This window comes from Falco cherrug, chromosome 1, assembly GCF_023634085.1.
Source record: "Falco cherrug isolate bFalChe1 chromosome 1, bFalChe1.pri, whole genome shotgun sequence".
Taxonomy (NCBI): Eukaryota; Metazoa; Chordata; class Aves; order Falconiformes; family Falconidae; genus Falco; species Falco cherrug.
In genome coordinates this window covers 95,267,853-95,290,349 of record NC_073697.1, presented here as the reverse complement: position 1 = coordinate 95,290,349, position 22,497 = coordinate 95,267,853, and the positions used below count along the sequence as shown (strand labels likewise).

General features: G+C 44.0%; 2 protein-coding genes across 4 annotated transcripts in view; one reads left to right on the top strand and one right to left on the bottom strand.

The window, feature by feature from the left end:
• Positions 1-5,650: 5,650 nt before the first annotated feature.
• On the bottom strand, positions 5,651-10,207 carry RPL6 (ribosomal protein L6). Its single transcript, XM_055708777.1, has 7 exons — positions 9,754-10,207; positions 8,771-9,037; positions 8,579-8,677; positions 7,994-8,137; positions 6,929-6,977; positions 6,346-6,530; positions 5,651-5,846 (listed from the first exon to the last, which is right to left on the bottom strand). The coding sequence occupies exons 2-7, from the start codon at positions 9,035-9,037 to the stop codon at positions 5,694-5,696; spliced, it is 897 nt and encodes a 298-aa protein (XP_055564752.1). The 5' UTR covers positions 9,754-10,207; the 3' UTR covers positions 5,651-5,693.
• PTPN11 (protein tyrosine phosphatase non-receptor type 11) overlaps positions 9,900-22,497 on the top strand; it is a 30,779-nt gene continuing 18,181 nt past the window's right edge. For 2 of the 3 annotated variants that reach the window (XM_055708758.1, XM_055708748.1), the window contains exons 1-6: positions 10,222-10,416; positions 15,089-15,211; positions 16,377-16,571; positions 17,761-17,953; positions 19,180-19,296; positions 19,787-19,900. In XM_055708758.1, the coding sequence (XP_055564733.1) occupies positions 10,403-10,416; positions 15,089-15,211; positions 16,377-16,571; positions 17,761-17,953; positions 19,180-19,296; positions 19,787-19,900 (756 nt within the window). In that variant the 5' untranslated portion in view covers positions 10,222-10,402. Of the gene's footprint in view, positions 10,029-10,221; positions 10,417-15,088; positions 15,212-16,163; positions 16,267-16,376; positions 16,572-17,760; positions 17,954-19,179; positions 19,297-19,786; positions 19,901-22,497 lie in introns of those variants that run through there. The other variant, XM_055708768.1, reaches the window with a different exon arrangement.

Genomic DNA, 22,497 nt, shown 5'->3' with positions numbered 1-22,497 from the left:
AGTATTTGACTACCATGCTTCCTCTCTCCTTATCATTATTACTACTAGCAAGTATTTATGTCTGGTATAGTGTGAACCATGGTTAGGTCATAGAAGTTGCTGGCTCTGTGTGCAATCTATCATGTAAAGTCATTTCCACTGAGAAAGATAAACATTGAAATAATGGGGGGAAAAACCAGGATAAAATGAGCCAAAAAAGTCAGTCAGCTGACAAAAACATTTTTTGACTCTTCATCTGTGAGAGGGCTGAAATTGGTCTGATCTAAAAAAAAATAATCTGCAAACAACAAACAATGAAAAAGCAACTAAACATGAAAGAAGTGTCATGTTTGGTTGTTGGCAAGCACGTTAAATTCCACATGTAACCATCACAGACCAACCCTCTTCCATGACTCAGTGCAAACGTTGACTACGGCCAGTGGGACTGGCTCGCTTTGTTCAATTAGTGGCTTCCTGAACAATGAGGAAAAAACCAGTGAGAACTATTATGAATAAGATCCTTATAAAAATACGGATTTAATTATTCTAATTGCTTAAACAAAGAGTTGTCAAGTGCTTAGTGCAGACTGTAATGCAGGAGAGCTGGAGAAATCAAATTAACAGATAAATAGTTCTGCTTTTCCGGCATCCTCACATCCCACGCAGGTCACTGGGAACTTCAGATGCTGCCTCCAAACCAGAACAGGAGCAGGAGCTCATAATACTGTACCTATATGATTAAGTCAGTTATGTGACCTACTATTTCAGGACGATAATGATGGAAGAAAGTGTAGTGGAGTTTCTAACTCTCCTGTGTAGTTCTAGATCTCTTAGACTAAGCTTGGTCTGTCTTGTAACAATGTAATAGCTGATAAAATCATAGAAGCCACTGATAATTGTAGATTGGTATGCTGCTTAATCCCCTGAACACCACAGGAAAACAGTGTGAGCTCCTACTTTAGTGGAACTTGAGGAGACCTCATTAACACATCCTTCACAGTGAGAACTCTTCACAGGGTAGAACTCTGCTGCCCAGTTTCAAACTGAGCAGGGCAATTGCTCACCTGGAGTTAGAAAACTGTAAAAAACAGTGTTGATCTTAAAACCCAGTTGATTTTAACAAGGAAAGACCAGGAAGCCCTCTGCACTGAAAGACAAGAAATAAAATGTACTGAAAGAATATGCAGAGAATCTGGAACAAGTTCTGTTAGTAAAATCCATTTGGATGGGGTTTCTAATGTTTGAATCGCTTGAAGTGTGATGGGAATCAGCATTCCCTTGCACTTACTAGAGGGAGGCTGCCTAGGCCAGCTCTTTTCTGTGAAGTCTCTCAGATGATCTTGCCTGCATCTTCTATGAGGCTAAAGCAGAGCTTCTTCCAGGTGGTGAAGACAAAGAAACTGTCCCCAAATTCTATTTATTCCTTATTGAGCTTGTGGGGAGATCCAGAATGCCTTTTTGCAGAAGTGAGGCTGGGTATACGGGTGGCAACAGTTCTGTGAACCACAAGGAGAGGAAGGGCCAGGACCAGGTGTAAATATGCTGGGAGAAAAAGGTTCGGCTGCCCCGGTGTGACAAGGCACTTCAAACACTGCGTTCAGCTTTGGGCCCCTCACTACAAGAAAGACACTGAGGTGCTGAAGCACATTCAGAGAAAGGCAACAAAACTGGTGAAGGGTCTAGAGAACAAGTCTGATGAGGAGTGGCTGAGGGAACTGGAGTTGTTTAGCTGGGAGAAAAGGAGGCTCGGGGAGACCTTCTCGCTTTCTACAACTACCTGAAAGGAGGTTGTAGTGGGGTTAGGGTTGGTCTTTTCTCCCAGATAACAAGCCATAGGACAAGTAGAAATGGTCTCAAGTTGTGCCGGGGAGGTTTAGATTGGATATTAGGAAAAATTTCTTCTCCAAAAAGATTGTCAAGCATTGGAACAGGCTGCCTGGGGAAGTGGTTTAGTCACCATCCCTGGAGGTATTTCAAAGATGTGTAGAAGTGATGCCTAGGGACATGGTTTAGCGATGGACTTGGAAGTGCTGGGTTAACAGTTGGACTTGACGATCTTAAAGGTCTTTTGCAACCTAAACCATTCTATGATTCTATAGCATAGGTGAATGGGATAGCTGATCACTGGACATCTGGACATTTGGCATATTTTCCTCAACACCTGGTGAAAATGGTGTGTGTGGTTGTCCTGTAAAAGTACCTTCATGCTCCAGCCATAGTGTCTTCTCTTAATTAGGGTTAAAACCAAGTCTCACACCTGAGATACCAAAGCTAATGTTCCCTAAGTACTTTGTCTTGCAAATAAGCCTCATTTCTCCTAAGGATCCTAGTGCCAGAAGCAAAGCTACTGTCTGCCTTCCTGAGACTGCTGGCCACCACAGCAGTCAGGACATGGCCTCTCTGGGCTGGACTGAATCCATCAGGTCATCTCACAGAGGCAGCTAATAGGTAAAAATAGGTGTCTGTAGATAAGTCATTGCATCTTATTACCAATTCCCTGAGAAAGCCAACATCCCTCTATCTTTCCTCTCAATAGGATGCTTTATTATAATTACATATCACTTTATTAGGCAGCTGAAGCAAAGAGCACATTTCATGCTAATGAAGTGCTGCTGTGGTTGAGCCTGTCACTATTTTTGGACCTGCACATCTCCAGCACTTTTGATTGGGTGACTGAGGCTTTGGATGTCTCTAGCTTCTTCTGTGGGGGATGCACAGTGGAAAGCAATGACTCAGCTAGCGAGGACTGCAGAACTGTTTACATGCTCAGAATGAGAAAAGCTGCAGGACAGCGAGAACACACACAAAAGCTCTTTATGTGATGGAAGTATTTTTCAGGTAGTGGACAGTATTATCTAGACTAAAAAATCCTTCTGAATATTCACTTTGTTTCTGTGTTGGCTATCTGTACAGTCCTTGTTTTTCCTTTCTTCCATCCTTCATCCCATTTCAGAAGAAAAGCCAGCTTTCACAGGACTCAGGGAAAATATTTTAGAGGTTAAGAGAAAGACAAATCCCAGCTGTCCACTGGCTGCCTCTCCTTACGGAAGACGGGGATTTTGCTGTTGCCATTTTCTGCAGAAAAGCCCGAGGAGCTGCTCAGCACTGTGGAGGCATGATTTGGTGTTAAAATTTAACAGCTAGCACCCCCAAAAGCAGGCCTGCTCCCACACCCCTTTGTGCCGACAGCAACATTCATCTGGTCCCACAGTGACTCAGTTTGGGGATCTCAACCAGCAAGAAAACATTAATTCCTCCCTCTCTCTCCCCACCTTGCACGGCTATGTTATTGGTCACCACCTTGTCAGAGTGACAGGGCTGGGGCGAGGGAGGCAATGGCAGCACACGAGGCCATTTATCCATACCAGGACCTATTAAGATAACTGAATTAATTACCAAATCACTTCCTGACAGCACACTGGAAGACAAAGCCTCTCCTTTCAGTAAACAAGGTTAATGGTTCCAAGTACCATTTCATATCTTCTCATACACAAATGAGGCATGTGTCAGAGCAATCAGCAATTATTGACAATACCATTTTATCTAAATGTCTGGTTATGCTCAGACCAGCCCACAGGACTATTTTGTTACTACAACTTCCCCATTCCAGAGGGGAAGGCAACGATGGAAGCACTAGTACCTCTGAAGACTGCAACTGCATGACCAAATTTGTTCCCAGACTTTGCAGTATCACATGCTGCTACAAACTATTTTGACCCAGAAATCTCCTTGCTGGTTTTGGACTTTTCCCATTTAAGCGTTCCCACATACAATTTTTACTTTAAGTGAGCTTCCTAAGGATACAGGGTTAAGATCTTTCTCTGGTAGTATCAGTAACCTTATCTTAGTACTAGCAGTGAGATGCATGGAACATTTTTCTCTCTTTTTAGAGCTGATTTATGTTAACAGGCCAGTCCCACCACTGCAGCAAAACCTCACATCAACTTAAGAAACCTCTGACTATACCTATTATTTACCAAACCACATAAGACGTAAGATGTAACTCATCACAGACATAGCTCCGATGACAGTGAAAAATAAGGAACATCCTCTAGGAGCACCGCAAGGCAGCAACACGAGCTGGCCACGGGCTCTGCATTTGGACACAGCTTATTCACTGGCTCCCTCTGCTGAACCACACTAATATGTTGGTTATCAAGAGGAAGAATGTGGAAGAGTAAACCAGCGGTAAATACTTCTGCAGTATGTACACCAGCCACCTCAGCTAAGGACAACCACAAAGCCAGGTATTCTGCTGGTGTCCAAGTTTTTTTGTTGGCTCTGGAGCACTTGAAGCCCGATTCCTCCTTCCCAATGAATGTGGTTAGTACACGACATGCCAGCTTCTACCTCAGCGAGGGCTGTATTACTCCTTTTTCTATCCCCTTTTCATGAAGCTTTTATGAAATCTCTACTCCCTGTCAAGTTTGACCCCATTGGCTACCTTCAGCTAAGAATTAATGGGAAGACAGATGGTGCAGTTATATAAGCCTTGTTTCCTGCATAAGTCTGGCTAAGAAACAGCTCAAGCATGCCAGATTTGTTAATATGTACATCCTCAGTTTCTGTAAGAGCAGAGCTATTACTGCCCAAGCATCCTCTTCCAGGTATCTGGTAACTGACCTCAACAGATAAAGAAAACAGACACGACTAACTTTCTCAACTCACTTTCTGCCAGTTTTTGAGGTAGGAAAATTGCTGAGACTCTGGAAGTATCCCAGATAGAAAAATACTTGCCTTTCACAGAAACAATTTCTGTTTCTTAACTCATTTGTTACGCTTTTGCTTTTTGATCTAAGCAGGTGGTATTCTTCCTGACTGAAAGCGTTACATCCCACATGGATAAACAAAGAACAGGGGGGAAAAAAAGGGCCTGCGAAGACACATACATTCCAAATTTTGTTATGGTTCCAGGGATGATGTTACCCTGCAACACTCTGGAGTATTCCCAGTGTTTCCAATTCAAAACACAATCATAGCTCCTGGAACACCCCAAAATGTTGCTGTATTTGCTGAGGTTTGTGGCTATTGATGGATCAAAGCTGTTCATCAGAAATACAATTTCAAAAAATCTGCGCACAAGCTTCAAAATGCTAATGAGTTACTGATTTAGCGGTGTTGCTTTGCCAAGACCTGGTTCTACACAGGATACCTGAAGCACTAGTTTCAGCACAGTAAGGGTGCAGAGAAATAGGCCAGCACAGACATGGGGCTGGATTTTATTCTGCAGTGTGTCCTGATGGGTAGTCAATGACGTGCGCAGACACATACAATCACAATCCATGTCCATTATCCCCATTTCACATTATTTCTCCATATCAGTCAATCCAGCAGTCCTATCTACTACTACTGAAAGAAAATCTGTTGGGGTTTGGTGCATGTTGTGCTGTCCCCACGCCCCCCCCCCCCCCCCCCCCCAACTCATTCATAGTTAAGAATACCGATTTCCTTTTTATACTACATAGTTAAAAAAACCAAAGCCAACAACCACAAACCCCAAATGAAAGAAACACCAAAGCCCATCAATCCAAAACCTTATACACTCAAAATTCTAGTATCTATGTACAGCCACTCAGAATTCCATGCCACAGGCTTATCTGTTAAACAACACACCTTGCAAGATTTATGCAACACGTTCTATTACGGATTGCAATGAAGAGACCAGAAATCCTTGCTTTTTTCCCTTCAGATTTAATGTGGTGTTTTCAGAACAGTTAGAACACCAATTTGTGAGGATAGACTCCATTTGAGAGACAAAATGTAGAACGCAGGTACCCACGGAGCTGAGGCACCTTCTTGATTCGTGCAAGGATCTGCGAATCCACTGCCTTCTGGTCTGACTTGCGTTGCTCTGTTATCTCGTATTTCTAGAAAGTACAAAGAATAATGTTAAAATCCTGCAGAGTGACTTCAGACTCTTCTACGGAGATGACAAAATTCAGGGCAAACCCCAAGTCTGGCATTTTCAAGAAATTATTTCTCCATTTGTTCTAAATATGGGAAAGGTGGTAGGAGACCGGAGGTGGCAGAGAGAACTGAAGCCACTGTTTGGCTTATGTTGCAGATAGCAGAGCCAGCAGCATGCTGTTGGCAGGATCAAAACACTAAAGGTGTTTCTCGGTCAAAAAAGATATTTAACTGGAATAATCATTGCTGCTGTTCTGCTAGGGTTCAAGCAGAAAAGAATCCCCAAATTTTAAAGGGGTTTATCTCAGTGCTGCTGTATTAATTAATTGTAGTGAAATTACCTCACTTTGAGGACCACTTAAAATTCAATTGTCCATTTGTTTCATGGTATTTCTCCTCTTTCCAGCCTGGCTTTATATTAACAAAAGCATGGAAAAAACACACACACACGCTTCTTACTTCTTTCTCAGTGTCAAAGATCTCGCCTTCCTGGTGCTTGGGCTTACGCAGCCTCTTCTTCTTGAAGTACGCATCAGTGAGATGCTTGGGAATTTTCACTCCAGAGATATCAACCTTTGTAGATGTAGCAATAACAAATTTCTGATGGGCCCTACGCAGAGGGACACGATTAATAGCCAAGGGTCCTAAAGGCAGAGGAAAGACAAAAGAGAGAACAAGGTTAGCTTTCCTGGGAACAACCACTGCTTTTACACTGGATTTTTGTGGTGTAGGAGAGGACTAGTCTCTTCCAGAGATGCCTACATCTAGAATCTGAACAATCCACAAAGCCCTTCATCACAGCCTCTAGAAAAGCCAACAAATGCTTCCTGATCTCTTCCAAGTACTCAGATATTGAAGCTTAATTCACCTCCCTGGAAAAACAAAATGTGATTCCACGCAGTTACGTGAACACATGATGTGCCATACCACCTGCGGGAGGATCTGCAGCACTACTGACCAGAGACAAACCTGAACTTAAAATCCCCAAATCCACCTCCCCACCCCCAAACAAAAATCATCACAGTTTATAATATTTTTTTACCTGTAACAAGCAAAAGGCCAGTATCAAGCTGCTTCAAGAAGACAACACGCTGAAAAGAGAGGAGATGTGACATCAGTCCTCAGGTCCCAGCACTCTCAAATACTGCAACCAAACCAGGACCATCCCACCTCGGCCTGTCACTGGTGTCGTGTCAGCATCGATAAAGCATCCAGGCACGGGTGCAACAGTGTGCCTTGAGAAGTAACCACCACCTAAGCCAAACTACCGACATTTCTCACAGTTACCTCACCTATGACAGATCGCAGCTCTCCACATGCTTCATCATTCAAGGCTGAGCAAAACCAATTAGTACATTTCTTTAATCTTTGCCTATTCTACAGGATGACAAGACAGCCATCCTGTCACCCAAATTCTTTGTATGAGGTAAAGGCAGGAACAAGATAAAAACAAGATAAAGAGGGGCACCACAACATATCACACTGTCACAGCCACCCCCCAGTTGTGTTTTAATCTTTCTGGTCATGTTCTCCTTTGAACAGCATTCTTTTAAGTAACGGGACATTAAAGCCAATAAATTAAAGAAAATAAAGGATGTCAGTTAAGACCTATTAGTAAACATCATTAAGACTAAGACACATCTTAATATAACAATCAAGTGTTACCTTGATAATTAGTTCAAGATTGAAAATGTAATTCTTCCTTTGCAATACCTAGTCTGAGGTCCTTGTTGCAACAATAAGAAACTGGCATCGCCTCTGCTATTCTGCAGTGCAAAGTTAGCTTGACACAAGTCTACATCTTTTCTGCATTGCAGCAAGACTCCCTTAATTTTGTCTAAGCAACTGGACTAGCCTGTTTGCCTTCCAGCACGGTGTAGAACATTAGTTCTACATTAGTTCATAGGACTGTTTTCCCTAAAGACAAGGGAAAGCATCTAGACAATTCACAGGAAAACTGATTTGCAGATTTGTTATCTAGTGGTTGAGTAGAATCCTGTGAAATTGGCTGGTAAATTCATGGTACCTCAGCTCAGTCAAAACAATTTCAGCACAGAAATGCTGCAAAGCCACTCTAAGAGTCAACAGGAAGGACGTTCCCGATTACCTTGCCCCTGTGACGGCCGGTCAGAAGGATCAGAACAGTTCCTGGAGTAATAGAGGCCCGCAGCCGCCTCTTGTGCTGGCAAAAGGGCTTTTTGCCGTGACTCAAAAGCTTGCGAGGAACATCTTCAGTGGGATAGTACCTGGGCTGGAAGAAGAGGAAAACAATGTACTACCCTGTATTCCACAGGACAGAAAACTTTCACTACAGTTTAGATTCCTTCTTTCTTAAGAGATACTGTTTCCCTAAAGATGACTTCTGGAAGATTTTTCTTCTGCTGCAACCAGCAGAACACACTGAATATCTTCTGTAAAATTACGCAGCAGCGGAAGTTCAGACCAGTTCTGTATTTCTACACGTGCTTCTGCTTCAGCACAGCAACACAAAACGGCAGAAAAGAACCCACTTGTGCCTACTGGCTGTTTTCTAAATGACCAGCATCTCCCCAAGAACGACAGTCGCTGGGTCTGTATCTCAAGGATATAACTGCTGACAGTTCAGTGAAGCACGGCACCAGGAGGCACATCACCTAGTCAACAGTTACACCTAACAGCATTAAAGTGCAAACATCCGAGTTCTTTTCCTTACCATTTTGCGGATTTTAACCACACGGCTGCCTCCATTCTTGTCTCCACCCACTGGCTTGGTGATGGTTGCACGTGGCTTTTCTTTCTTTTTCTTTTCTATCTATAGGCAAGGAAAAGGGAAAACATAATGACATTTCAAACCAAGATCACCATGAATATTGTGATTATTTAAATGCCGTATTTATTGTCCTACCTTTGTTTCCGGAGCGGTGTACTTGCGCTTGTACAATGCTTTTCTGGCATACATGGCTGACCGAGAATATCTCCCGATACCTCGGGCCAGGACAGGGTTACGGCTGGCATGATGCCTCCTAACCCTCTTCTTCTTGTCACCTGCTTCCTTCTGGCTTGTCTTCTGCTCAGCTGGCTTCTTCTCAGCAGCTTTTTTCTTGCCTGGCTTCTTCTCACCAGGCGCTTTTTCGCCTGGCTTCTTCTCACCGGGCGCCTTCTCACCCGCCATCTGTGGATGCAAATAAAACAGAAATTATGATTTATTACAAGATACGCAGAGGAGCATCTAAATCACAGAAACAAAATTAAAGAATCAGAACTTGATCCTGTATGCCATTCTAATAGCTGTCAACCACCTCTCACAGCCGTGGCTGATCAGGAGTCAAAAACCATTCTGCCCGCTGCACGCCCATCCATAACGTGGAACGCTCCTCTGTGCTACAGCAGCTGCAAGCTCGCCGGGTGCACCGAAACCCTCCCCAGCAGGAAGCCCCGGGAAATACCAGCACCTGCCGAGGCCGCCTCCGCCCCGAGGCTGCTCTCAGCCGCCCGGCACTCAGGCCTCCTCCGGCTCAGCCAGAGCTGCTAGGCCCCGCCACACGGCGGGGCTGCGCCGGCCTTCCACGGCTCGGCCCCCCGAAGCCTCCAGCTGCGGCCTCAGCCCAGCCCTGCTCCCACTTCTCCGCTGGGCACCGGCGCGCCCCGAGAGGCTCCGGCCCTGCCGGTCACGGCCCTGCTCGGCCTCCACAGCCAGCCGCGGCCTAGCCTGTCCGGAGGCGACCAAACCGCCCGTTCCGCCCCCATATAGGCGCCCGCGCCTCATCGCCGTCTCCCCGAGGGCGTCAGACCGAGCCCGCGCGCCCAGCGCAGCCACCCGAGAGCAGATGGCAGCGGATGCCGCCCGCCGGGTCCCAGCCCTGCCCGCCACCGCTCCGCCATTCTTACCTTCCGGGGAGGGAAAGGGACCTACATCCGGGTACAAGCGGCCTAAAGAGAGCGCGGCGTCTGACGTCAGCGCGCCGGCCGCGGAGCACGCTGGGACTGGTAGTCCGGCCCGGCCCGGAGCAGCCCCCAGTTACCCGGGCAGGGGCCGGCGGGCCGGAGCCCCGGACACCCGCATCCCGGCACCGAGGGGGCGGTGTGGTGGCCCGGGGATCCGGGAGCGGAGCTCGCTGTCCTGCCGCTGCCTGACCCTGTCTCCGGCTCGGGGCACGGCCGAGGTAAGGCTCCGCGCCCACCCCCACTCTGCCCGGCTTCGCGGGGCGAGGCCCCGCAGCTCCGGTGGCGGGTGTGTCCAGCGCCCGCTGGGCGGCACGGGCCGGCTCCCGGGGGCGCTGACAGGCCGCCCCCGCCGCGGGCCGGTGGAGGCGGGGCCGGGCCGTCGGCGCAGGCCGATGACGGCGCGGGCGGGTGACGCAGGGCGGGCCGCGCCGCGCTCCGTGCGCCTCCGGGGCCTGAGGCGGCCGTTGTTCACGCTCCCTTCAGGGCGCCCGTAAGGCCGCGGCCCGCGCCGTGGGGGCTCCCCCCATGTGAGAGGCGGCCGTCGAGGGGGGCGGCCGGGCGCACCGCCACCCGCCGGTGTTGCGGGAGGAAAATGACATCGCGGAGGTGAGCGGGAGGGAGCCGCGCCGAGCCCGGCGTGGGTAGGGGGCGGCGGGCAGGGGGCCGCCTGCCGCCGTGGTGCGCAGCGCCCGGGCCCCGCAGCGCCGGCTCCCGGGGGGCCGCTGGGCCAGGCCTGCTCCCTGCGGCCTCCCTGGCCGGGCAGGGCCTCCCGCGCCCCACGGCTGCGGCGCAGGGGCAGCCCTCCCCCGGCTGCCTGCAGCCGGTCCCTGCGCCTCTCCCCGCCCGCTCCTGGGGTGCGATGGCTCCGCTCCCGTCGTCGTGGGGCCGCAGCCGCCGCCTCGGCTGGAATCGGGGCCTGGCTGGCCCGGCTCCCCGCGCCTCGCCCGGCTTTCCCCGGCGGGCGGACCCTCGCCCAGCCGGCGCGGCACGGCGCCGGGGCGCCCTCCCCGGCCTGGCTGGGGGCCCGGTGGGGCGAGGGAGCCGGATGGCTTCGGGGTCCGCCGCCGGCCGTGAAGAGCCCAGAGCTGCCACGGTAACATTGGCTCCGGGGGAGGGGGTGCGGGTGGCTGTGCCAAGCATGTGCACTTGAACCGGAGCTAGGAGATGAATTTTATCCACCTGGCATCCCACTCAGTTCTTGGTCCAGTATCCCAGGCCAGGGAGGCTCGCGTTGCTCTCTCTAGTCCAGCGCTAGTGATGTTACTGAAATTAAAATGCGAGCCAGCTTTCAAATGAGTGTTGGTAAGCTGACCTGATCTGGGCTCTTCGTTTATTTTTCTTTTGGTCTGATCTCAAAACCCTGTGGCGTTCAAAAATCAGGATGATAAACAGTTGAATCTGTTTCTTTGTTGTAGCTTCTCGCTGTCCTTAATGTATTTTGATGTTTGTCTGTGTTAGCAGTCCTTTTCGGGCTGAGGTTAAGGTAAATGTTAAGACTTACAAGGACTTACTGTCATAAAACCGAAAAAGACTGTTATTTTATTATCTAACATACCAATTCTGAAATTTGATACATCTCTTTAAGTAATATCAATTAAAGTATAACTTCTTCAACACTGGGCTCTTCTCTTCCTTATTCTGCTTAAGATGGTGAAACTAGATGGGTTGATTTTCAGTCTGTGGCCATTTATAGTTGAATTTGGATTTGGGGTCTTCGGAAGCCTGTGGAGGATCTCTAGCATATATTGTGTTTTCTGCATGTCCCTACTCGCACGTCGGAAGATGTGTGAAAGTTACCTTTTGGAAACACTTGTGAACTTCCTCATTATCGGGAGTAATCCTCATATTCTGCTCAGAACTTTAAATTGTAACTTGTGAAGGAGGCTGAAAAAAGATGAGAAATAGAAACTGATGAGCCTAATTGGAGTAATTAAACTACCAGTCACTGCCTCCCTGAATGCTGTGTTTGTGACAGTTGAGACTTAGAACTGATTTAATCTCTCCTGGTCTTGAAAAGGTGATTAGAAAAGCCCAGTCACAGTATGGAAAAATGTATTGATTTTTTTTCTTCTCTCTCTTCAGTTTGGTAAGAGAAATATGCTGGCAATATAGGACTTAAAAATCCTGCTGTTTTCTGTACTATGCTAAAAAAATAGAGAATTGTATTGAGGCTGTATTTCCTACCATGTGTTATTTTTCATCAAAAGGTGTCTTGCTCAGCTGATATCCCCTTAGTTTTGTAATTGAGACTTCTGCTATGTCACTGGTTACTTTTCTGCCAACATTTTCATCTTACTGTAAACTAATAAGAGACTTGGAATGTTATGCTGCTGAACCCCCCAACTCAGAATTGCTGTAAGGAGTATTCCATGCATAGTGAGGGCAGCTAGTTTAATTAGAGTGTGGGTTTGTGTGCATTGTGTTACTTTCTTGATTGTACTTATTGGCTGTGATGCCCTTTGCTTGCGATAGCCTCTGCACCTGCTCATAATAGAGATTGGAGAAGGAAAGCAGAAAAAAAAAGTCTAAAATGCATTCCATCCCTATAAAAGGCAGCGTAAGAGAAGGTCCTCTATAGGGGTTATGTTACTGGTATCTGTGTCTGCAGTCCCCTTTGCTCTCTCCTCCAGTTTTGGAAGGGATGTAGCCACCAAGGTTCAAAAGCACACATGTGATGGCAGTACTTCAAATGAAGCGATCTTGATCACCGGTCCGGAACCATTTAACAGAGATCACTAACACCCCCATTTTTCTATTTGGGGTGGCTGACAAATGCATCTTCCTACTCAAAGCCAAAAATACAAAGATGAGAGAGCAGGAGTACAAGTTACCATTAGAACAAAAGTTACGTAAAGTGCAACAAGCTGCATCGGTCTCCCAGATGTAGCTTTTCTTTTGCTATACTTACTGACTTTTTGCCATCTTTAGTGGGAGCGTATGTGTATGTGGGGGTGAGATTTTTTTTTTTTAAACAACCTGTTATCTTTTTACCCTCTCCTTTAAGCACAAGTTATTTGTAGTCCTGTCTGTTCATTAAATTATTGGGGTTTTTTCTGTTATTTTACACCTTTTAACAACTTGTGTACAGTTACTTCCAGATGCATTAGGGTTTAGGATAAGATATGGGAGATATATTAATTAAAGGTTATGGAGTGTCACTATATAATAAATCTGTAGGGCTGATTCCAATAATTTCTCCTTTGGGTTTTTATACATTTTTGATATAAATTCAAAACCTTTCAAAGGTATCTCTTGAATCTTGTGTGTATTCAAAAAGCTTATAAACTGTTTAAAATGTTGCTGCACTTTTCTTTGGTTTGCTTTTTGGTTTCTCCTAATGGAAGTGATATTTTAGGGGTGGAAGTGTGGTAAATATATTATCAGCTTCTGCAGACCAACCTGTTATATTCTGAAATACATTATTTAATGTTCAGTTCATCCTAGGTACTGATGCTTGTGCAGTTTCTTTTGTGAGGCTGCATCAATCAGAAATTTTCTTGATCTTTGAGTAGTCATTAGATAAATGTAACATTATTTATTAATTTGTTCCCATTTGCTGCAGTAACTTGAAAATATTTTTTTTTAATTTTTTTTTCATGACTTGTGCTGCATAGGTTTGATGATTTTTTTGTTGGTGGTGTTCTTCAGTTAAAGATATGGTAGTAGTCACTAGTTTTGCTTGGTGCAAGCAGAATATCCTTAACTAGAAAGAAAAGCAAGACTGACAAGAAGAGTCACTTACTTCTGAAATGGAATCACTACACAAGTAATCCTAATTCCAATTTGAATGACTTGCTAGAGGTCTGGATATTCTAGAATCTCTGAAACTCTCCAGAATGTTTCCATGAGAAACCATTTCTAAGAGAATAGGCTGGACAAGGCCTGGGTAGGAATATTGTCAACTTTTCAGTACAGAAGGAACTGCTGAAACAATTGAAATAATAACCCTAAATTTAGACATGCACCCTCATGTTTTGCTGTTTTAGCAATTTAGCGTGAAATGCTGACTGTATCAGGAATGATCAGAAATGCTATTCAATTTTTTTTTAGATACAGCACTCATATTTGTAATGAGATTAGTTGCAGAGTCTTTAGCCTTAATGTTTTGCCTTACTTTGGAGAAACAGAGAACCTCGGGTACAAAGAGGAGTAGTCTGTGTTCTTTCTGCACGTACAGATGTGCATTTTCACTTGTGACCTGCGTACTGTCTGATTTATGACAACTCTGAAAAATAAAGGTGATATTTTAATTGCCAAATACAAGTCAGACAAAGCCACTAAAACAGTTCTTAGTGGCTGTGTTCACCTCTGTCCCTGGACTATGTGGTAGCATGGTTTTGGTTTTGGTTTTTCTCCAAGTTTGTCTTCTAAAATCATGCCTTATTAAAACCCCCTTTCATCTGGAATACAGAGATGTAGTTTAGTACTGCAAGAGTGCAATAAAAATCCTTGATTATAGATAAGAGAAAACGCAGATGTGTTAACTGAATGGCTAAGAGTAAGTCCCTCAAAAGTTAATGCCATAGGTGGGGACAGTGAGCTTCTTAGATACAGACCATATACAGTTCTCCTTTGGCAGGGCACTACATTAGTCATTCGGAAGGCTGTTTGTGGGTGGTGAATATCGATATGAGATTCCTTGGTGTTTGTATTTAAGCGGGATATATTCGGAGCAGAGAAATTGCCATGGTAGTTAGAAGACGGAGCAGTGCTCTTGCATCTGGCAGCGGTCAGCACCACATTCTTTTGAGGAAGGTGGAAGAAGACTGGGCAACTGAATAGGTTGTCCACAAGTGAAGTTCCTGCCTGACCCGCATCAGCTGGTGGTCAGCCTGTGCCCTAAAGCATGAGGTTTTGTTAAATTTTTAACTTTAAAATGTTGTCAGATGTCACTTTTGTTTTGTTTTTAAGTGGTTTTCCTGATTGTCTTTCAGTTTCATTGTGTGTCCTGTCTACCTGTAGTAAGGGAAATCTATGACTTGTGGTCTCTCTTTACATTGTATACCTTTGATACCATTTTAATCCAAGCAGTCTGAGTATGTATAGGTATAGCCCTTTCGCTTACAAAGCATCTCTTACCAATACATAAAATTGCAATGTAATATGAAATTAATAATTTATGCTTTCTGTTAAGATAGGAATTCTTATTCATTTAGGAACAAAACTCAGTACTTCCTGGTTTTGAAGCTGTTGGATTGTTCTGTTTAGTCTTTTCATGTGATGATCTTCTATTTATTTATTTATTCTATTTATTTATTAACGCTCTAACCTCTTATAGATGGTTTCATCCAAATATTACTGGGGTGGAGGCAGAAAACCTACTATTAACGAGAGGAGTGGATGGCAGCTTTTTGGCACGGCCCAGCAAAAGTAACCCTGGAGACTTCACGCTCTCTGTTAGGTAAGTGTAAATGTCTTTTGACTTTCTCCCCAAACTGGTAAGGGTTTTCATCTGATGCTGTTCTGTGGGGAAAGAGGTGTAGATGAACTACTTGTAGAGATGAAAGAATGCACGGATCGCTTTTTAGTTTGTTTGCTTTTTTCCCCCTCTTCTTTTTCTCCCGTTTTCCCTGAAGAGGTTCTTAAATACTTTTACCCAACTTGAGGAAACTGTAGGTTGGAGGGCAGTGATTTCTGATTCTGCAGAGACACAGAAACATTAAGGAGAAGCACAAATAGATTAATAAAAGCATTACTTTTAGCCCCTTAAAAGTAATCTTTTTGGTAACCATGTGAAAGTAGCAGAGATTATAAGAATTACTGATCAAGCATGTGCAAGGAAATGCTATCCAGCCTCTTTTCTTACAGGAAAAGTCAGCAAGTTTTTAAGGGCAATGGTGGTGCTTTTCCAGCTTCCAAAATGGGCCTTTTGTAACACTTGTCCCCTGACGCTGTATGTGTAGTGGTTAGGGATGGGGAAAGGACAGCAAGAGGAAGTAGATAAAGGAAAAGGGAAAAGTGGAATTGGTGATAAGAATTGCTTGGATACCTTTGAGATAATGAGCCTCGTGGAACAGAAGGGGACACTCAGAGAGCTGCTTTTCATTAATACTAGAGGCTGTGGGAGCAAATGACTTGCATCAGGCAGAGGCAACTGTTTAATGAAGGAGAGATCTTGGCAGTTAGTGTGAAATTCTAGGGAAAGGAGCAAACAGGCTTTGATGGGTGTCTTGAGAATGCTGAATTCTTCTCCCGCCCCTCCCCCCTGCCCTTGTGCTTGTGTGTGCAGTTCTTGGGGGTCTGAGGGATTTCTATTGGAGATCTTGAGGCCGCAGAGCTTACACTGGCTTCAAGGATTCCTTCATTACGGAATTAAGTTTCTTTTTTTCCTATTCTTCCTGACGGTTGGACAGACACTTCCCCTTCTTGCAAGCCACTGAAATGTGGCTGAAGCACACTTCAGAGGTGCACTAGCTTAGCTATTCTGCAATATTTCAGTTGGAAAGTGATGCAAATGTAAGTATGGATTTCTCTAACTCGGACAACAGAACGCTAAATATATAAGTGATTGATTAGAAATCAGCTGACTTGTGTGGTTGTTTTCTTCCCTTTGTTTCAAATATTAGACGAACTGGAGCTGTCACCCACATCAAGATCCAGAACACAGGAGACTACTATGACCTCTATGGAGGAGAGAAGTTTGCTACATTGGCTGAGTTAGTCCAGTATTATATGGAACATCATGGACAGCTCAAGGAAAAGAATGGAGATGTTATAGAGTTGAAATATCCACTGAACTGTGCTGATCCTACATCTGAAAGGTCAGAGAAATGGTGGTGAAAAGCTCAGTGTCTGTGCACTTCTTCATAGGGGTAAACACATACATTTATTAGCACTACAATCAGCTTCCATTTGATGAAAGGGTGGCCGCTATCTTCTGCTAAAAGTGGTCCCGCTGGTTTCCACAAGGTTACTTGCAAAGTAGACTAATAAATGTGACTAAAAGGTAAAGCAATCCAAGCCTCAGAACCTGTTTTCTTCAGCATTCTTCCTGGTGTGCACAATAATAAAAAAGAGAGCATAGTTCCCTTTATTTTTACTGGGAGAACGTTTTATTGTAGAAGTTCTCCTGAAGCTGCCTGGAGCTGTTATAACTGCAAGGAACTACCAGGTATGTTTCTGGGCATAACTTTATATGATTTTTCCAGCAGTGAGCATATGTGTAAGAAAGTGAATGATATGAGCATCCTCAGATTGCTCCAACTCATGTTTTAAGGACATGGCTGGTGAGGAGGATCTGGGACTTAAGACCTGACATATACTCAGGAAGCATGCATATGTCAGAAATAAACCTCTATGGCCAGTAGATACCAACTTGTTCCTAGAAGTCAAAAACTAAGGAAGAATATTAAACCAAGTTCTCTTACTCCTCAGAATGGCTTGTATTTAACAGTAGTGAGGAGGATTATTGCCTTTTTGGCCATGTTTCTTGAAGAAATGATACTGGTGTGATTATCCTGTCCAGTACCTAATGTGATGGAAAGGTAATGTCTCAAAAATAATTTCTCCCAGGTTTTTCAGGGAAGCGTGTCTTATGAAAGAAATAAAAGAAGAATAAATGCCTTGACTGAAGAAACAGTTGCAGTGTAAGCCTGTGTTTATTGGACACCAAGGAGTCCATTTGGATTGTTGTAAAGATTCCAAATCAAAGCTTCATTTGAAGCTTGTGTGACATGCAGATTTCGGCGCTTAGGGAAGTGCTTGCTTCGAAGTGTTTCTGTAATCACTCATGTGTATGTACATGTATGCTTCCAAGGCATTTTTAAAAATTGTTTTTATAAACTGAGCCTTTTGTAGACCAGTGCATTGTTGTTTAGTGTACATAAACTTTTTATATATAACAATATATTGATATACTATAATATATTTATATGTAATATTTAGAACAAGCAGATTCAGACATGGCTGGAATGACAAGTAGGGTACCTGTCTATTATCTTACTTTAAAAGGTGGTTTCATGGGCATCTCTCTGGAAGAGAAGCTGAAAAACTATTAACAGAAAAAGGAAAACATGGAAGCTTTCTTGTGCGTGAGAGTCAAAGCCATCCTGGGGACTTTGTTCTTTCTGTCCGGACAGGAGATGATAAAGGAGAGAGTAATGATGGAAAGTCTAAAGTGACACATGTCATGATTCACTGCCAGGTATGATGAAGCACGAGTTTCTTTAACAGGGCTACTTCCATGGGCAGTGGGTTTATTCTAACAGGAGGGCCATCTTGCACCTCACTGCAGAGAGCTGAATACATTTCCCCTTTCCCTGTGGTACTGGGTGTGCTATATATCATCTATAAGTGTTTTATTTTTTTTGACTGCTTGCCTGACTGAATCATGTCGTACTATACTATGCTGTCAAGTACCTTCTAATAGATTTGCTTTTGATTGCATCAGAAGTCTGTCTCAAATCCTCTGCTGATGGAGCCTTTCATGTTCATGAATCTTCTTAAGTGAGTTGCAGTCTCCTGGATGAATTATATAAAAATATAAGTAATTGGACAAATAGAGATCTATCTGAATATGTCTTTCTCCTGTCAGTTTATAAAGTTGCACCTGATAGATGATCAACCTTCTGTGAAAATTTTGCATATTGAATCCAAGGAACACTTAATGTGAACCTTGATTTTATTATAGGTTAGTTCTTCACTGAAGTATTATTAAATTATAGTCTTCTGATATTTTCATATACGTCCATGGGTTGCTCTTAAAAAAAAAAGATTTTGATTTTGTCATTTTTTTTTCTTCTGTTAGCCTAAAAGACAGTGCAACAACTTAATTGTTTAAAAACAACTAAAATGCAGTAATAGAAGTATTTTGGAGGTAAAATGGCTTATCAAGACTAAAAGCTAAACTACCAGAATGTCTACCTTTTTTTTTCTTTTCTTTTTTTTTTCAAGAAAACCTCTTTGATTTGCAGTTAACTACTAGTAGTAGTTATGACATGGAGGAAAATAACTCAGCTCTGCTTCCTTATAATAGGGGTGATGCCAGTCAATACCAGCCTTTCAGGAGGCAATGACACTCTTTTAGGAATTTGAATTGATTTATAAAGCTATTCCCTGGATTCTAATCATGTAGCTCAGGTAGTCTGCTTGAGCTGACTGAACCTCAGTTCAGAAGGAATCAGCCCTCCTGAAAAGGCAGATAAAATGATTTTCAATTAGATGACAAAAAGGGAAATGCCCTCCTCCATAGTTTGTATGTGTGTTTCTTTTTATTAAGGTTCTACCATCCCTTAGCAGAAGGGTCTTACTAGATTCTTCTACATATTGTTTTGGAGATAATTTGTTGTATGTTGCGTAGTGTAAAGATGATGTTAGTGTAGATGTCGTTGTATGAAGCGTGTTTATTTTGATAAGCATCTGTCTTTTAAGGATCTAAAATACGATGTTGGTGGAGGGGAGAAATTTGACTCTCTGACAGATCTAGTGGAACATTACAAGAAGAACCCTATGGTAGAAACTTTGGGCACAGTATTGCAACTCAAGCAGGTGAGTGAATGGAGAAGACACCACTAAGCTTTGTTACCTTTAGAATATATTGTTGAAGTGCAGGATTTTCTGTATGTTCTGAGAGACATGAGGTTTTTTTCTTCCATAACGCAAAAATGAAGAACTAAACTTCATGGAACCGGATGAAGAAGTCAGTCATTTAAATGGGAACAATTTCTTATGTGCCTGTGAAGGGACAGACTCTTGTGTCTCTGATGCGTGCAGAATTTCTCGGTTTCATTGTGGTCCATAGGGACTGCAGGACTAGTCCAGATATGAGACAACTTAATGTATCGAAGACCAACCCTGAGATTTCATCTTAAAGCATTTGTTCCCTGCCCCCTTCCTGTCTACTCTCACTGCCCTTCATTGTATGAATTATAAAGTTTTGCAGTCCAAATACATGCCTGGATCCTAGAATTTGTGTTTTAGCTGTCTTCTCACAGTTGTCACTTGTTATACCTTTGTTTAATATTTGTATCTTTCTTAGCCTCTGAATACTACCCGTATTAATGCTGCAGAGATTGAAAGCAGAGTGCGAGAGCTAAGCAAGCTAGCAGAGACTACGGATAAAGTCAAGCAGGGCTTCTGGGAAGAATTTGAGGTACTTCATTACTTTCCAAGTGTTATGGTATTAAATCTCTACACTACAAAGAAGTTAGGTTTGTTTCTGCCTTCCTGGCGTTTTCTTATCTCCTCCTCCATTGCTTCAGATCCCTGTTCTTGCTCCCATCTCCTGTGTCAGGTACAGTGTGTGTTAAAATTTTACTAGTTCCACTCTTGTGGATTGAAATATTTACCTTTTTTCCTGATTCTGATAGGTAATTAAGTTCTTTAGTGCTATTCATTCAGTACATAGCACAATCCCTCCTGAATATCCTCCCCATCGTGAGAGCACCTTACTACTCTTATCTGGCCCACCAGGATGATTAATTGGGTTTGTTCCCATGTTCCTTGTCTTCACATGGACAGAAAGAGGTCTGTAGGCTGGATTAACATTTCTGGAGGCCAAGGACCAATTCCTAGCCTACATGACTCTTGGTGACCCAAGTACCAGTCCAGTAGTGGTATCTGATGCAGTTGGAATATGTCAGATGCATTGTGCTTATGAAGGGAATTGCCCATGGTTTTTTCATTCGCACTGCTGTGTTTTAGGAGGTTGGGTACCACTGCTTTAAGGAAACGTCAGTGTGATTTCTCTGTCTGTAAATGCTCTTGCCCTTGAGTTTGTGGCTTTTTGATAGCCATTTTTTTGGATCTTAAAATGATTGTGAGGCTGTAGCAGTAGCAAACTCTGAGATACAGCAACATTGCTTCATTATATGTATTCATACATTATATGTATTCCCTGGACTCCTGGAGATTTATTTTTGTTTTGTTTCATTGTTTCATTTCTGCCTGCAGCCAAAACTCCATGTCCCTCCCAGAAAGTAGCATTGCCTTTCCTTCTGTCTTGCCTGTGCACCTCTGGTATGTGTAACATAGCTGTGCTGGCCCAGCTCTCCCCTTCTTTGAAATCCTAACAATTTCAGGGAACTACTTATGCTTGAAAGAGCATATGGCTGAAACTGTTAATTTCTCAAGTAGAGCAAATCATGAGTGTTAGAACTAACACATTCCAAACTACTTGCATCTAGCCTGGGTCCTAACCCGTCTCTGACAACTGGGGTTGCTTAACAGCTGCATGCATGTGATGGCCATAGCCAAAAGTTTGGAAGTTGTCTTAAATAGAATGGGCTGGTTTATATACCACACAGGTGTAAGAAAACCACAGTGGAGTCGGGAATGCCACCAGCAGATGGCAACAGGAAACTGGAAAGTCCTGATCTTTGACAGAGACTGATTTGGGCTGTGTAAGGCTATTTTGAGAAACTTCTTGAGTAGTGACAGATTTTCAAGCAGTTGTTCTTGAAGAAACTCCTTTTTTTGATCAGACCTATACATTAGCTAAATGTACTGTCCAGTCTGCTCTGTGATTATTGTCAGGAGGAGAAAAAGGAATCCATGAAAAGTAAAAGACTCTTACCAAAGAGGTAACGTGTTTCACTACAAATGTAGGTGTAATATAAGAAGGTGAGGTCATGTCAGTGGGGAAATCATAAAATGAGGACTAAGCTTTCTCCTTTTTCTTCGCCTGGGCCCGGTGTGGGGGGACAGTCCTTGATGCTGGACTGCTGAATGGTCCAAACCCCACCTGGAAGGGGAGGCAAGTCAGCAAAGGTTACTCTGGCCATTGCTGAGGATTTGGGACTCTGTTTTACCTTAACTGTAGAGCGGTGGATCCCTTGGGGAGCAGTTCTCATCTGTTGCTTGTGAACCTTGCTTGGAGGTAAACTGGCCCCAACCTTTGAATCGTTTTTCTTGCGGAATTCCACATGTGAACTTTGGCGTGGGGCCTGAAGGGTCAGGAGCAATAGCCACACCTACTCTAATGGCTGGGACATGCGTATGGGAATGAACTGCTTTTGGCAAAGACTAATTAGTGGTGTGCTTTATCATTAACATGACACAGTCATGTGGATGGTAGATATGAGGGTGGTGAGGTACCATCACAGGCTGCCCAGAGAAGCTGTGGGTGCCCCATCCCTGGAAGCATTCAAGGCCAGGCTGGCCAGGGCTTTGAGCAGCCTGGTCTATTGGAAGGTGTCCCTGCCCGTGGCAAGGGGGTTGGAATAGATGATCTTTAAGGTCCCTTCCAACCCAACCCATTCTGTGATTGTGCCTGTCATCACTGTGTGGTTTGGCCTGAACATGCCTTTGCAAGTGAGCCAAGCCAAAGGTGTCTGTTGGCTTCCCTGGAGACTCTAAGCATACTTTACTTTTATTCAGAGGGCATGAAAAGGAAAAAGTGTGCCCTGTTGGCTTGCTCTTCTTGTAATTGGTGCTGGCTTACTAGAAGCTATGTGAATTAAATCTTTTTGGTTTTTATTGAGGGAAGCACTCTTGTGTGGTGCATTTTAGGAATGGATTGTTGATCTGTCAAAATACACCTAAGCTATTGCTTGACCCTTATGATGTCTTTTCTGACCTCTGGTCTTTTGAATGAATTTGTCTTGTAATGGGTTTATCGGTTGGCCTTCAGAAGCAAGGTGTTTTCCTGTCTTGTGACTTCCCTGAAGAGTATTTGCTAGCAAGCCAGAAGTCTTGCAGAAAAAGTAAATGTAAGAAATGAAAGCTTGTACTTGTGAAACATTCCATTTC